The sequence below is a fragment of the Pristis pectinata genome, chromosome 3 (genome assembly GCF_009764475.1).
Source record: "Pristis pectinata isolate sPriPec2 chromosome 3, sPriPec2.1.pri, whole genome shotgun sequence".
Lineage (NCBI taxonomy): Eukaryota > Metazoa > Chordata > Chondrichthyes > Rhinopristiformes > Pristidae > Pristis > Pristis pectinata.
In genome coordinates, this window is record NC_067407.1 from 74,574,378 (window position 1) to 74,591,778 (window position 17,401).

Sequence of the window (17,401 nt, forward strand, 5' to 3'; positions counted from 1 at the left end):
ATTCACAAGTATCACACAGCTAGCAATTTTCAACATTCAGCACCCATTACAAAGTAAACTTGTGGGACAACTTCTGTGGAGAGGGAAACAGAATAACATTCCCGGTCAAGGACTTTCCAACAGTACTAGAGAAAATATAAATAAGTTTTATGAAGCAGAGGATGGTATCGAGGAGGAGAGAATAAAGGAGAAGGGCTTTGACAGCAAGAATAGAGAGATATTAAATGATAAAAAGGATCTAGAATGGGGATAAGGTGCAGTAATGGATGCATTATGTGGAAGTGTTGAACTTAATGTTGAGTCCAGAAGACTGTAATCTCCCCAGATGAAAGATGGGCAAATTATTGGGAAAAAAAATAGGCACAGTTTAAGTCATCATTTAGCAAGCCACAAGGACAGTCACCATGGATTTCCTTTGTTTCTGCTATCAGTCATTTCTGACTAAATTGAATGAACTTTTTGTTGAGGGAAGGAGGAATATTGATGAAGATAGTGTATTTGTTGTGATCTACATGGATTTTAGCAATGTCCCTTTTAACAGTCAAAGCCATGGAACCCAAGGGAAAATTGCAGTGGCTTCAAAATTGACTCAGCTGCAGCAAGTCAATGGTAATGGTCGATGAAGGCCTAAGTGACTGGAAGCTTGTTTGCAGTGAGGTGCTTCAGAATGTAATGCTGGCACCCTTGGTTCTTGTGTCATGTTTCATTGGCTTAGATTGAAAAGAAGAATACATAACTGAGAAGTTTGCAGGTGTTACAAAAATTTGCTTTGTGGATGAGGTTGAGGGAGAAAAATGTAGATTGCAGTAGGGTAGCAATGGAATAGTTATGCAGACAGAAAAGTGGCAAGTGGAACTGAATATGGATAGGAGCAAGTGCTGTATATGGGGAGGGCAAGAAGGGTAATATAATGCCCATCAAATGGAGGATACCATGTCGAGGAATACAATGACCTCAGAATGACCAACAGACTTCTGAAGGTAGAAGGTCAGGAAAACAAAATAGGTAAGAAGGTATAATGTTTACTTTCTTTATTGGTTGAGGCGTTGACCATAAAAACATATGGCTGAATAAAATACTGGCATTACTGAATTGGTCATCAATTACAGGAAATGTGTGATGATGTTAGAGAGAGCACAGATGAGATTTACAATGAGAAGTTTAATTAAGATGAAAGGTTGGCTGGCTTGGTATTTTTGACATTGCAACAGAGATTTTTGAAAGCGAATTTTATCAAGCCATTTCAATTATGAAGGCCTGGACAGAGCAAATAGGAAGGGCCCATTTCCTGCAGCATAGAGATCAGTAACTGAGGGCTTGAGTTGGGGCAGTAATTTTTACAGACGTCCATATGTTGATTTCGTCTGTAACTCGGAAAATACACAGAAAAAATCACTTGATATGGTAACCATACTTCCACGGTATTGTAATGAATGGCATCAAAAGTACATAAGACTGATAAGAAAGGACAATTATTAAAAGTGGTGAGAGAGAGGAAACAAGTTTTGCCATTTGTAAAAACGAACATATGTTCAGACTATATTTCTATTTTCTCTCTCAACCTGCATGAAGATCGTTATGTTTATTTTGTCATGTAAGTTATGCATAATTTATGTTCATTTAAGTTTATGTTAACTTATGTTTGTAATGTACTGTACTGCTGCTGCAAAAGGCTAATTTTCATGGCATTTATACCCTGGGTATATATGTATATGACAATAAGCTTGAACTTGAACATGGTGGGGTGAATGGTTTGGTGTGGGTGTTGCTAAGATTTTAGATAATAGCAGAATTAGAGGGGAAATTAGAAAAATACTTTTTACACATTAAGAATAGCGGAGCTCTGCTTGTAAAGGTAGTAGAGGTAGAAGCTTTGAACATATTTAAAACATACAGACACAAGAGCGGCACAGTAGCATAGCAGTTAGCGCGACGCTATTACAGCACCAGCAACCGGGGTTCGATTCCCGCAGCTGTCTGTAAGGAGTTTGTATGTTCTCCCATGTCCACGTGGGTTTTCTCTGGGTGCTCCGGTTTCCTCCCACATTGCAAAGACATACGGGTAGGTTAATTTGGGTTTAAAATGGGTGGTGCGGACTCGTTGGGCCGGAAGGGCCTGTTACCATGCTGTAAATAATTTTTTTTAAAAAAAGAGACTACAGATGCTGGAAAAAAGTGCTGGAGGAACTCAACGGGTCAGGCAGGATCTGTGGAAGGAAATGGACATTCGATGTTGAGTCAAGACCCTTCAACCTATCTCTTCATAAGCACTTGATGCACTGTAATCTACAAGCTTATGGAAAAAGAGCTTGAAAATGTGATTGGTCTACCTATGTCTTCTTTGGCTGGATTGAATGTTTTCTTTCTGAGTCACAAGTTTCTGTTATTCTCTCAAATGATGCTCCTTAAGCTTACATTGAACTTCAGTGGAATAGTGTAGGTGACCAAGGACAAAGGAGTTGTAATGGGAGTGGGGCTAGGAAATGAAGTGGTAAGCAACCAAATGGAAGCACACTCTACAAAGCGATCACCCATTGTGCTTTTGGCCTCCCCGATACAGAGAATTGTGAGCAGCAAATACACTATACTATATTGACAGAAGTACAAGTTCACTTTGTTCCGTAACCTCTCCTGCACTCTACACCAACACAGATCTTTTTCCTCTTCCAATGCATCTTAAAATCTATTGATCTCTAACCTTTTCCAGTTCTAATGAAAGATCATTGTCTTGGAACATTCACTCCATTATCCTCTCCACAGATATTGGTTAGACCCTAAAAGGAGACATGCAGAAACATTGTTTACAGAGCAAATGGTATGATTTTAAATGAACTGCTCAAAAGAAAACAATTTCAATTGTAAACTTCAAACTAGTTCCGGATATTTAGCCCACAATAAGAAATTTATGGAGTGGGACTAAATAGAAGAGCTAGCAAAGGCATGTTTAATCAATGGGCTTATAATTTGTAATATTCAATGACTCTGATGATTTAAATACTTTTCTGTGAGATGTCATGGATTACAGGAATAAGTGTAGAGAGCTCAGGTGTTTGTTCCATGGGTGCCACACAGAAGCAAGACTGAAAAGTACACCTAATCTTATGCCCACTTTAGATGTCAAGTCAGGTATCTGGCAAATCTCATAAAAATATGATTTAAAGTAAAATGGCATTGAATGCTTGTGAATCAGACTAAGGAAAGAAAAAAAATTATACCAACGAGAAACAACAGTGCTGCACCTGTTCTCTGGGTACTTAATGGGCACTTGGTCCATCGGCACAGAGAATGGATTCATTTCAGGTCATAAATGACCTGCCTGTTATGCTAATAGAAATGAGAAATGGATGTCATGGGCTTGCCCTTGGGATGGGGATTCGGCAGTTTTCCAGATATTTTTCGGTTATTTCAGAAGGAGTCTTGTGTGGTGATTGTGGAAACCATGTGGTTTTTGGGATACACAAGCTAGAATAGTACATAATTTTCCCGATCTGCATATCTTACCATCTTTCCATCAATGAATTATAATGGTCAACATTATTTTTGACAAGTCTAAGCAATACTTAAATAAATAATCAGTCTCTAGGTTTGATAGATGAAATCACCACAACATTTACATGATGAAACAATTATCAGGATGTTTGCTATTTGCTAATATTGGAGCACCTAGTCCTTTCAGTGGCATGGAGGTCTTTTAATTTCATTGCTTAGTTTGGTTCTGACTGAAAGGACCCAAGAAAAATGAATCTGTGGTAAACAGAATTCATTGGTAACTCTGAAAATTTGCATTTAATTTACATCTTTGATTTGATGACAATAACTGCTATAAGCCTGAAATGGTTAAAAGATCATTTGGGTACAACAATTTACAAACTTCCAACCATCAGGAATTTTAGATAAATAAATATTTTGGAAATTATACAGTTATGGAAAAGAATGATTGTTTGGAAAAGTAAATTCTATTGTACATTGCTTTGTACATGTATCCAAATTAGGAGCAGTAGCAGGCCATAATGCCCCTCGACTCTGCTCTACCATTTAATAGGAGCATGGCTGATCTGACTGCATCCTCAACTCTGCATACCTCTACGTGTAATATTTTTTACCTCCTTGCTTTCAAGTAACCATCTTCTTCTGCCTTAAAAATATTCAAAGACTCTGCTTCCAGCTCCTTTTGAGGAACAGAGTTCCAAAGACTCTCACCTTCTGAATTAGGAAAATAAAATTACTCATTTCTGTCTTGAATAGGCCACAGGTTATTTTTAAACAGTGAATCCCCTAGTTTGAGATTCTACCACAAGATGAAACATCTTCTTTGGATTCACCCTGTCAAAGACCTCTCACTTTCGTGTTAATTCACGAATAATGTTAGTGCTGTCAAGCAAAAACATTCACTTCAATCTGCAATGTACCTGGTCACCATGATTGTACAAATTAACCAGGCAAAATCAGAAGTTAAAATCTATTGTGAAATAACAGACAGGTTTGTTTTCTATTTTTGCATATATTTCAAGGTTGAATATATGAAATCAGACAAGAATCCAAATACCTTATTGAATTACTTACATAATACTTCTTTGATTCCATTACCCCTGCAAGATAACAGACCCCAAATTATTTTAATTCTACATTTTAACTCTACTCTGTATTGTAAATAGACATAAATAATATCAAACTTTAACAAAATTTAACGTGAAGTTGAGAAAGGAGGACATGTTAAAAATAAAAGTATTTTTCTCAAATTCCCTAGCATCAACAATTACCATCAACATTTAATAAAATGGACCCTACCTATGTATGTTGAATGATGGAAATTAAAAGAATCACCTGTGCAAAAGCTCTGGACTAGCCTAAACCTAACAGAAGAAATCTTGAAATATCTCTTTTGCAGTTGATCCTTTTAATTAGTTTAGGTCAGAAGCTAGTAGTTACAGTTTTGGAGGGTCGTTGGAATTGCACCAGAAGTATTCAATATGCGCAGTACTTCAAAGGATTACTGGAGGCACAACATCACACTTATTCTAACATTTATTTATCTTGCAACTCAAACTGAAGCTTCCACTGTGACCTTTCAAGGTTTGCATATACAATGAGAAAAAAGCGCCACCAGAGCTTTTGTAATGAGTGGAAAGCTGTCACTGAATTACTGCACAGCTGTGATAACAACCAAAGCATACCGTATTGTAGCATGGCCCTCCAGTCAATTTACTTCCTTCCTTCCAACATTACCATTTTTGCAGTATAGTTTTTGACTGGGAATAATCTTAAGATTCAAATTTGCTTCTGACTTCCTCAACAATAACAACTAATCTCAGCAATGTCATGAGTGTAGAGGAATGAAATGGTGGAGGAGAGAAGGGAGACAAAAGGCGAAGGATTCAGAATTGTGTGATAATATTTCCCTCTGGGTGGTGGGAAGGGGTAGTAGATAAAAAAATCTCAGGCTGATTGATTCTGTGGCAACTCCTTCTATTTCCACGTAAAATGTGTAGGTGCAGAGGAATCCTGAAGGAACGGCTTATGAACCAACTTTTAGAATGAGAGAGTAAACCAAGCTTTTATCTGCCTCCAAAAGATCTGAGTGCATTAGTTATAGAAGGGACGGGATATTCTCATGGTTGTCCTGACCAATACTTACCTCTCAACACCATAACACAAACTGATTAACTATCCTTTATCTCATCGCTGTTTGTGGGACACTGTTGTGTGCAAATTGAGCACAGTCTTTACTTTTGACTACATTTCAAAATAATATCAATGACTGGAAAGCACTTTTGGATGACCTGAGGATGTTATTTCTAAAAGAAATTATTGAATACCTTCCATATAACTGTTTTGTTTGGAATAAAAATGTTAATCCCTCATCTGATTATTAGAAGAGATTGCTGAAGATAATATGATTTCTACTTTGATTATATGAGAAATAAGTACAAGTTGAAATGGACATTATTCTATGATGTGATCCAGGCCCAAAGAATGATATGTGTATTACAAACAATAGGTTGTAGTGACACATAAATATCAAAGTACTCTTCTATTCTCGAAAATATTACACTCTGTCTGCACACAGATTTGGATTTCATGCACTTGATGGTGATTAGTTTTAATAAGAGCGGCACACACAGACACATGCACACAAAAAGTTTCAATTGCACTTAAATCAACAAGGATACATGTAGCCAAGACTGCAGCAAGGACACATTTAATTCAAGATAAATTAACAGCAAGGAGGTCAAGCAGTTATATTTTAAAGGCAATTGTGATCTTCAAGCATTTATTTGCCAAATTCCCTGTCCCTGCATGGCTTCAGGAAACAAAGGACGTGCTAAATGAACTTTTAAAACAGATTGAGCTGTAGATTATGCCAAAGGATGCACATGTACAGAGACACAAACAAGACTAACTTGAGGACCCTGCTTTCTCCACAGAACATTTGCAGTAAAACTGTCCATGAAGTTTTCAAGTCAAGAAATTTGACATGTTGATGAGCTCTGAGTTCTTCTCCATCAAGTCAACTCTATTGTGAAAATTGATAACAAGGACTAATTAAATCAAGGAATTTATGTACTTATAAGGAATAAGCTAGGCACAGATAGTAAAATCAATGGGGAAGGGTGTGCTTAAATCAAATATGTCACAGATGTGATTTTCATATGATAAAGTTCTTTGAGGATGTGATTAATAGAATGGATGAATTGGAACCATTGAATCATTGAATGGTGTGTACTTAGATTTTCAAAAGGCTTTTAATAAAGTCCCAAAGGAATAATAAAGGGATAAAGTTGAACAAGGTTAAAGCACATGGAATTGGGGGTAATGTATGAGCATGAATTGTGAATTCATTAACAGACAGGAAACAAACAGTAGGATTAAACAGGTCTTTCTTAGACTGGCAGGCAGTGACTAGTGGGATCACAGGGACTGGTGCTTGAGCCTCATGTATTCACAATCTAAATCAATAATTTGGCTGAGGGGACCAAATATCATATTTCCAACATTGCTGATGATATAAAATCAGGTTGAATTGTGAGTAGGAAAGAGGATGTACAGAGGCTTTCAAGGGGATATAGACAACAAAGTGAATGGGTGAAAACATGCCAGATAAATATAATGTGGACAAGTGTGAAGTCTTCTACTTCAGTGCATTAGACAGAAAAGCAGAGTATTTTTCATATGGTGACAAATTGGGAAAGATTATCATTCAAAGTGATGTAGGTGCCCTGGTACACATGTTACTGTAAACTAGCATGCAGATGCAGCAAGCAATTAGAAATGCAAATATGTTGGCTGATATTAAAAGAGAATGTAAGTAAAGGAGTAAAGATATCTGACTGTAATTATACAAGGTCTTGTTGAGACTGCACCTGTAGCATTGTGTACAAATTTGGTTTCTTTGCCAAAGAAACAATTTACTTGTCATTGAAGGAATGCAACAAAGATTCACCAGACTAATCCCTGAGATGGCAGGTTTTCCATGCAAAGAGAGATTGACTAAACCAGGTTTGTATTCACTGGAGTTTAGAAGAATGAGAGGAGGTCTCAATGAAATTTACAAAATTCTTACAGGGCTTGAGAGAATGGATTTAGGGAGAGTGAGGAGTCTTGGACCAGGGGTTACAGATCCAGAAAAAGGAGTAGGCCTTTTGACTGAAAGGAGGAGAATTTTTTCACCTAGAGGATGATGAATTTTCAAAATCCTCTGCCCCAGACAGTTGTGGAGGCTCAGTCATTGAATTCATTCAAAACACAGATCGACAGATTTCTGGATGTTAAGGACATCAAGGGATATAGGGATTGTGCAGGAAAGTGATGTTGAGTCAGAAGATTTACTTTGATCTTAATGAATGGCAGAGCAAATTTGAAGGACCAAGTAGCCTACTCCTTCTCCTAATCTTTATGTTGTTATTAAAAAAAGGGTGCTTGGCAACACATTATGGCAATTCACAGCGGAACCATAGGTATGATTGATCACCTGTGCAGATGGGAACAAACACCCCCAAGTGATCACCAGTGTGTGCTGCATTCAGAATTAACTAGAATTAACTGATAATTATATACGAGTGTATTTAGCATTAAAGCTTAAAGTGTGTTATTTAGGATAACATTTGCAAAATTGATTTTATGTTTGTCAACTTTCACATAATACCTGCAGAGTTTGTTTTGTAGTGTTTGCTTTGCAGTGTTTGCACAGTATTTGTAAGTACAATAAACAATTAAAAGAACATGGAGTTGGATTGCTCTGTGAGCTTTGACCAGCTTTAATCAACCCAGATAGGTTCAGGTCCAATTCATAACTGAGGGACAAAGGGCAGTTGTGAAGGATCCCTACAGACATCATGGGTGGAAGAATTTTGCAAGGTCTTCATTTATTAAATGAACACCCTTCACGTCTGATATATTTAAATTTAAAACATGCTATATGATTGTGCTTATTCTTTAAATACTTTTTAAATTCATTTTCAAGATCTGGGCATTGCTGGCAAGGATAGCATCTATTGCCCATTTCTTATTGTCTCTGAGATGGTGCGCTTCTGGTGAAGGTACTCCCACACCGCTTTTAGGTAGGGAGCTCCAGGATTTGGACCAAGTGACAATAAAGAACTGGTGATATATTTCCTAGATGGAGTAGTGCAGCAGTTAGTGCTGCTGCCTCACGGCCTCAGGGACCTGGATTTAATCCTGTCCTTGGGTACTGTCTGTGTGGAGTTTGCACATGGTCCACATGACCTCGTGAGTTCCCCCAGGTGTTCTGGTTTCGTCCACATCCCAAAGACATGCTAGTAGGTTAACAGGCTATGTTAATTACCCCTTACTCCAGGTAAGGGGAGTTGATGGGCAGGTGAGAGAGAATAATTTGCAGGCCAACAGGAAAATAATCTGTTAGCATGGAGTAGATGGGCTGCAAGGCCTCAGTCAGTCAGTCAATTAGAAAGGTGTGCAAATTGGAGGGGCACTTGGAAGTGATGTTGTTCCCATGCACCTGCTGCCATTGTCCTTCTTGGTGGTAGAAGTTGTGTGTTTGGGAAGTGCTGCTGGAACAGCTTGAGCAAATAACTAATCCATGCATTTGTTAACTTCTTGAAAAAGAAATTAGAAGTTAACAGATTCATTAATTATTAAAGAAGCTAACTTCTTGTTCAGATCTAAACTACACTTAGAAATAGTTTATTGTGACTTATGGTTAACATTTGTTTAAACCCATTTTTGAATTAGATTATGCAATCAATAATGTTAATACCCAAATTCAGACTTATTAAATTCTTTTGGTAATCAAATTTGGTGAATATTGAAATTGCATCTGCTTCTAATAGGTATATGCAACAACTTTATTATTTTAGAATAATCAGAATTGTCAACACTTCTTGCTGAAATTTTGGGAATTGAATCAACATAGAAAATAATCCTGTGTCATTTTTCTGAATCTCTGAAATGTAGAGAAAGAAGGCATTGCCTGCAATTTGTTAGTGTGTTTAAAGTTCATTGGAATTATTAAGAGGTAACTTATCCAATGAAGAGGAAGAGGTGCCCCGTGAATTGTGATCGCAACTGTTGGTTGATTTGCATCACTGTCACAAATTTTGTAAAAGCCACAGTTCCCCTTCAACTTAACTAAGTTTCAAAAAAGTGCATGATTTCTCTTCTAAAATAGATTAAAGTTGTGGTTGAGTGCTAGGGTAAAGACTATTTTAAGGATGAGACATTGTTCGTACAGTAACACTCAATCTCTCCGCGAATCACAGCATTATTATGGAACAGGAGGCGGCTATTTGGCCTACTAAGTCCAGGTATCTTGATGCAATGGACAATTCAGATTGTCCCACTCCCTTGTTCTTCAAGGATATACGTATGTACTGATACACTTGGGTTCAGAGCAGATTCTCTGCTTTTAGAAGAGAACTTGCACTCATCAAGTAATGTTATAGAGCAAACGTACAAGTATTTATACATATTTTTGGATAATTATTGTGGAGGTGGGAGCTACTCCAGCTTCTCTCTCCTTGCATACTCTACTGCCCAAGTTTCTCAATTACTGAGATTTGTCCCTTTCAATTGATAATGCTCCTCCTCATTCTTCCTGGCAAAATATTTCTCTTCACACTTCTCTGTGGTAAATTAAATTTCCATGTGCTCATCCATCCTATCAGCCTGCCTGTGTTCTCTCTTCCTCATTGTTTACTTCACTCCTGAATTTTGAGATATCAGCAAATTTTTAAGTTGTTCCGTGTATATTAAAGTCAAAATCACTTACATATATTAAGAAAAAGAATGGGTCTGTTATTAATCCCCTGGGAATATCTCTGTAAAGCTTTCTCTCATCCAAAATATAATGTTCACTAATACTGTTTCCTAATCCAAAAGCCCCAATTTCTCTGTGTGGTCAATTTAATCTATAGAGGTTTACTCCTCAGGTAGCAACATATTCTCACAGAGTTTTTTTTATAATTTTAAGTTTACTTGCTCTTTTTATCATTTTCCACTCTTCTCTAATCACCTTATTAAGAGATTTAATTAAATCTAATCACCTTGTTGTGTCCTCCAATTTTCCTCTTTTTCTTCTTAATCCTTAACTCTCATTGGTTAAGCAGATAGACTTAATGAATGGACGTTGGCACAGTCAACCACCTAAGGCCCAGATACTTGCATCACCAGCAAATACTACCTACCAGACTGGGATGAGGGAAATTAAGTACAAGAAAAAAAAGGACCAACACAAAAAAAAAGTGGAAACACTCAGCACTTGATCTGCTGTTTTCAGCATTTTCTGTTTTTATTTCAGATTTCTAGCATCTGCAGTTTATTTTTGATTTTATAAGAGAAAAACTTACTTGACCTTCTCACCACCAAGTTGCGTACCACAATAGTTCCGTCCATGACAATAATGGCCAGTGTAACCTAGCAGAGACAAGATCCCACCACCTGAGAACATTCACCATCAAGTTGCGAGCTACAACCACTGTGCTAAATGAGCTGGATTCTGGGCAGAGAGGACAGCTCAATATTGAACATGTATGAGGTTCACCATCAGATGCAGAATTGCACTTAATCACAAGATGCAACCACATTAACTGCCATGTACATCACTCTATTGTTACAATCAAGCTAAGGGATGAACTGTAGCTAAATGAGAAATATGCTGGAAGCAGCACTAGGAACCAACCAATAAAAACAATGCAGATTAAACCCTTGCTAAAGTGAAAGCAGCCTACTTTAGATAGAGATAAGTGATCTGGCAACAATGGGCCAAGTAAAAACTCTGTAGTTCTGCAATATCCGGTCATGAAAGGCAGTCAACAATTGAACAATTAATGACAGGAGGGTCCTTGAACATTCACAGTTTTACTGATGATGGAACCCAACACATGAGTGAAAATACAAGACTGAAACTTTTGCAATTACCTTCAGCCAGTGGAAGTGCTACCTTCAGTCAGTTGCCAGAATGATCCATTGTGACCTCCTTCTGAGGCTCTCATGCCACAGAGCTCAGTCTTCAGCCAATTCAATTTACTCAATAAACAGCTGAGTGTACTGGATACATTAAAGGCAATAAGCCATGAATATATTCTAGCTATGCTGAAGAATTGTGGTCTGGAACTAGCCACACCTCCCTCTAAACTGTTCCAGTACGGCAACAATGACGGCATCTACCAATAAAGTGGAAAATTACTAACTTTGGATTCTGGAATTGCCTGCACTGTAAAGGAGGGCAGGAAAATGGACAGTAGACAAGTCAACTTTGCCCCAAGATTCACTGATGCTTTTCACTGATGGAGTTCAAGCTGGGTGCTTATAAGAGAGCACAGGGAGTTAATGCACCATGGTGCAGATAGGAAGAAGTCTGCAGCCAACTTAAAGGGCATGTGCATGAAGGTAGCTGCAAAAATCACCAGCAGTTGTGTGGTACCTGTGCTTAGATTCAGTACCACAAATACACTAAATGACCTTATCAGGTTAGAAAAGGTGAGCACAGTGGCACATTCACCTATTTCCTGATGAGAGATTCCTCTCCATCATAGTTACCATCAACAAATTTTCTCCTTCCATCAGTTTGTTAATTTATTGAACTTATGGTGTTAATTTCACTCCTTTCCTTCTTTCCATGTTTGTGAAGAGAGTACAGGACTTCTGAGAGAAACAGAAAGTGGGAGGTGGCCTTCTCAACGTCAGTGTACTAACATCTTTTCAAGGTGTTCCTAGATCTAACCGGGATATCTAAATGCCTTTCAATTGGAGACTGGAAGATGGGTTCTGCTGACTAGATTCCAACTCATCCAGCTTCACAAGCACTCAGCTGGGCTATATGTAAGCAATGAACAAAAGGTGATCATGAGTACAATGAAATCCTTAAACACTTGTTACCATGAAAGTGGTCATTCTAATCTCCCACTGTGCCTTCATCTGTCCCACAAGGCATGCAATAAGAGGACAATGATAATTCCACAGAGTGGGAAGTCACTTACTCACAGGGATATCATTCATGCTTTCCAACCAGTGGGTGCAGTAAGCTAGGCTTATCACATGATTTCTTGCACATCAGCAGGATCAGAAGGTGAAGACATAAACCAGGGTAAATCCTTGTTGAAAAGCTCAGCACTCTCCAAGCTCTGTTAACCTGAGAGCAATTGCAGAACATCAGGACTGACAAACTAAAAAGTATTTCTGGAGTCCAGATGAAGGGTCTCAACTGTCCATTTCCCTTGACCCGCTGAGTTCCTCCAGTAGTTTGTTTTTTTTTACTTCTTGAGCAGTTGCACTGATTGTAACACCGATTGTCAGATTGCAACAGGCAATCCAACTGCATTGTTTTTTTTGGGGAAGGACTGGATTGAGTCTCATGCAATAAAAGAATGTTGTTGCAGTGATTTTCAATGACACCCTCATTAAAGAGTGTCCACCTTCATAGGGCATCACAACAGCAATCCAACAAGTGCCTGAAGCACTTGAATTAAACCTAGAAAGTGTCAGGTTTATGACATTGACATTTTTTGAAGATTTAACTCCCACCTATTACAAAACCTGTCCACTGTCAGAGGTTTAAATGTGCCCTACCCCATCTCCCTGCCCCATGTGTCTTCCCCCACCCCTACCCCATCACCATTGGAGCAATTCAGAGACACATAGACAGAGCCAAAAACAAATAGAGATGTAAAGGGAGAAATAGCCACGGGGATATTTTCCTGGGAAACAAACAGAAAATGCAAATGTAAATAACATTAAGAAGTCTACAAACCAATTTTCCCAGTGTGATAATGGCTAACATGAGGGGACATAATTTTAAGGTGATTGGACGAAGGTATAAGGGGGATGTCAAGGGTAAGATTTTTACACAGAGAGTGGTGGGTGTGTGGAATGCACTGCCTGCAGAGATTGTGGTGGCAGATACATTAGGGACATTAAAGAGACATGTGAATGATAGAAAAATAGGGGGCTATGTGGGAGGGAAGGGCTAGATAGATCTTAGAGCAGGATAAAATGTCGGCACAACATAGTGGGCCAAAGGGCATGTACTGTGCTGTAGTGTTCTATGTTCTAATCTCCTCGACCCATCTGTGATATCATCTCCATGCCCTTCCACTCCTGACAAATACAAGGCACCCACCAGCGAGTGAAATTCTTTTGCTGGTTTTTGTTATAGATCATTTTAATCCACACAAATTTGAGCACAAATATTTATAGATAAGTAAGAAACAATTTACTAAATTCAACCTGATAAATCCAGTTTTGAATTATAGTTTCAAAATCCTTTGTAAAAATGTTTTATTTCTCATAAAGTTTGCTAAAGCAAATAATATTTCTATATTAATTATAAATTCCTTAACATTCAATTCCCCTATTCATAGTTTCTTTCTTTTCCCTTGCCTGTTTTATTTATACACAAGTACTTTTCCATTTCTACTACTTACATTTTCATTACTTGCAGTTTGTCTCTCCCCTGTTTTTGCTTTGTACATTTCATATCCTTTTTTTTTGTCTCCCCACTGGATTATGCATTGCTCAGTTATTCATGATTCTAACCTTAACCAATGTTACTACTTGCTGCTCAACTCCAGTCATGAAATTTCAAGGGGAACTAAAACAGGTCATGGGTATTAACACAAGGGAAAAAAATCTGTGTTGCTTTTGAAAATATTTATATGTTAGGTGCACTGCTATCAGTACTAAGTTCTTAGTGTTCTAGCTGCATTGCATTTACCACCAAGGTCAAGACTTTTCAGTCCTGCTAGCAATGGCAGCTGTGCCTCAATCTCTATTTCAAATGCTAAGTAATAACCTTGCATATGCTTCAGGTGCTTCAGGTAATAAGGTAGTTTAAAATGTAGTCTCTCATATTGTATAAGTTACAGCAGCCAAATTATGCACAGCATGCTCCCAAAGATTTCAAAAATGTTGTCTGAAGTTGCGTCACTTAGGACCTGAAGAAGAACTCCTTTGTTTTTCTTCAAAACTGTGCAAATTCATACATCAGAGAGGCAGAAAGAGCTTCAGTTTAACACCTCCACCTAAAAATTCATCTTTGGTCAGTAGTGTTAAATGTACTGTTTGTTTGTGTCAATGAGATGAAATTTGGAGGGAGAGTACAACTAATGGAACTATATAGCATGTTCAGTATCCTAAATGGGAATAAATAGGTAGGCAAAGGTCTGTAAGGTAGCACAACAGTCCATTTCTGGAACACAGGTTGAGACTTACCTGCTCTAGTTTCCAGGGTGAGATTTGAACTAGCATCCTTTTGACTCAGAAGTAACAGGGCTACCAACTGAGCCATACTTGACAAAGACAGAAGATAGACCAAAAAAAAGGGTGTCAAAGTCTGTTCATTCAGGTGCTTAATCAGTATTTTATGTGATGTATTGGCTAAGCACTGGTTAAGGTCACACGCTGAAAAGTGCTGAGTTTAAACTCACTGTTGTATTTCTTGCCTTTCCTCCTTTGATGGAGAGTTTACTGCTTCATTATTAAATCTACTAAGCTAGCCAAGAGGTTTTATTTTCTGCTCCAGTTTTCTCCCTTTATCCTTCCTCTCCTTAAGATGGTGATTGATGCAGGTCACAGAGTGTGGCAGCCCTCCAGCACTTCACTCAGGTTGCCAGGTTTTTTTTCCCAGGGCTGCCAACACATGGAAATCACTCTCCCACAATTCAAACTATAGAAGTGTCAAATGTAAATAACAGTGCAGGAGTCTTATGTCTTGGGAATTTTTAAAAATCATTGGCTCACTCAAAAATTTCACGTAAATCCGCTCATCCAGTCTAAGCTTGATCAAGTCGAGTGGCTCCTCAACAGTGCTGGTAGTTTGCAGCTGCTCTGTCTCCTCCTCCATCATTGGAGATTGAACCTCCCTATTGTCTGACTTTGTGAATATCCCTACTTATTTATTTTGCCAGCTACTCTCATGCTTTATGTTTGGCCATTTACATATTCAAAAGAACAAAATGGTACAGAAAACAAAAATAAGTATCTAGTAAATAGGTGGGTCAGTTATGTTAATAAGTATCAAAATAAAGTGTGGGACGACATTTTTATTCTTTTAGTGATTGTTTCCAAAATCTTTGTAGAATTTGTTGGAAAGAATTTGACTAAACTAGAAGAAGCCTATATTTTCCAGGACAAAAAGGTCAGTGCAGCCATAATGTACAATAGTCTTAAGACCTATTAACAACAGCTTACAATTATGTAGCACATTTGGCATAGTATTACATTCCAAGTCTTTTTAGTAGTGTTATCCCTAATTTATCATTAAGCCCCATTAAGGTTTATTAGCACAAAGGCATAATTTAATATTACTGATGGAAATTTATTGAAAAAGCCCATTGTGTACTTATATTTGAAAGTATTAGTTATGAAATAATGATACATTCTCAAATTTTAGAATGCTGCACTGTAATAGCATTTGGCCTTGCTGTAATGCAAGCTAGGTCCAACCATACTGGAATAACAGCTTTACACTGGTTTGGTTATTTGGAAGTTATGAATTATGAATCTGTTTTCCATTAGGCCTGACTTGATGGCTTGGATGGTCTTTTTTTTATATGCTGACCGTACTTCTTGCTTCTGTAGAAGGGCTGCATTATTGGTCTTGTCTTGGTCACAGCTTCTCTACAAGTATAATTGATCGAGCCCTGCATTTGTGGGAAGCCAACTAGAGAAGCTATTCCAAGCGTCTGCTCATTTTGACTGGCCTCAAAAGTAGCAAGGATGTAAGTGGCCACCCTGGAATACAAGGGATTAGTCCCATGTCTGATACATTTGTGTACAGTGGATTGTGAAATATGCAACAGAGTTTTGGATGAATCTTTTGCTAGGCAGTAAAGGGCAGCGGCCACTTTGACAACCACTGTTAAAACAAAGTCACCAGGCTCAGACAGCAATTGATCTTTGTTCCACATGCTGCAAATACCCTGCCACCAAATGAGCTGATACACTTAAAGTCCTCAAAGATCGGTTTTCAAATGTGTCAAGCCTCTGCCTATATATCCATTGAGGAAGAGAGTTCCAAAGACTGATGACTTCCTGAGAGAAAGACATTTAGCCTTGTATTTGTCTTGAATGGATGACCCAACATTTTTTTAAACAGTGGCTCCTTTATTCTAGAATGCCCCACAACTCCACAACCACCCAGTCAAGGCCCCTCAGGATCTTTTATGTTTCAATCAAGTTGCTTCTCACATCCCAAGTGTTGATAGGGTAAACCTTCTCTGAACTGCTTCCAATGCATTTGTGTTCTTCCTTAAATAAGGAAACAAATACTGTATACAGTATTCCAGCTACTTACAAATGCCCTATTTAACTGAAAAATAACCATTCTACTTTTGTATTTAATTCCTCTTGCAACAATAACATTGTTAGTTAATCTAATTATTCATTCCGAATTATTTACTGTGTCTGCATACTGGCCTTTTGTGACTCAAGCACAAGGACATTCTGACCCCTCCTCATCATAGAGTTCTGCAATCTCTCACCATTTAAATAATATACTTTTTATTTTTCCTGCCAAAATACATCAATTCCCTCACAATCTACCTTGTTTTGACCCTGCACCTTATTGCACTGCACTTTCTCTATAGCTGTAACACTTTGTACTGTTATTGTTTTTACCTGTACTACATCAATGCACTCTGTACTAACTCAATGTAACTGCACTGTGTAATGAATTGACCTGTACGATTGGTTTGTAAGACAAGCTTTTCACTGTACCTCGGTACAAATGACAATAATAAACCAATACTAATACCAATACCAATCTTACCACATTATACTCCATTGGCAGATATTTGCCCATTTACTTAACCTATCTGATTATCTCCTTGGACTCTTTTCTGTCACTTCATAACTTTCTATCTTTGCATTATTAACAGTGTTGGCAATTGTACTGTTGGTGCCCTTATCAAAATTATTTTTATAAGTT

The 17,401-nt window shown here is 37.9% G+C and overlaps 1 protein-coding gene across 4 annotated transcripts in view; it reads right to left on the reverse strand.

Moving 5' to 3' along the window:
- prkn (parkin RBR E3 ubiquitin protein ligase) overlaps nucleotides 1–17,401 on the reverse strand; it is an 821,190-nt gene that overhangs the window by 581,786 nt on the left and 222,003 nt on the right. The window contains exon 2 of one of the 4 annotated variants that reach the window (XM_052012207.1): nucleotides 4,564–4,589. The exons of the other annotated variants lie outside the window; for them this stretch is intronic. Within the exon in view, the coding sequence (XP_051868167.1) occupies nucleotides 4,564–4,584 (21 nt within the window). The 5' untranslated portion in view covers nucleotides 4,585–4,589. The remainder of the gene's footprint in view (nucleotides 1–4,563; nucleotides 4,590–17,401) is intronic. 4 annotated transcript variants of the gene reach the window in all.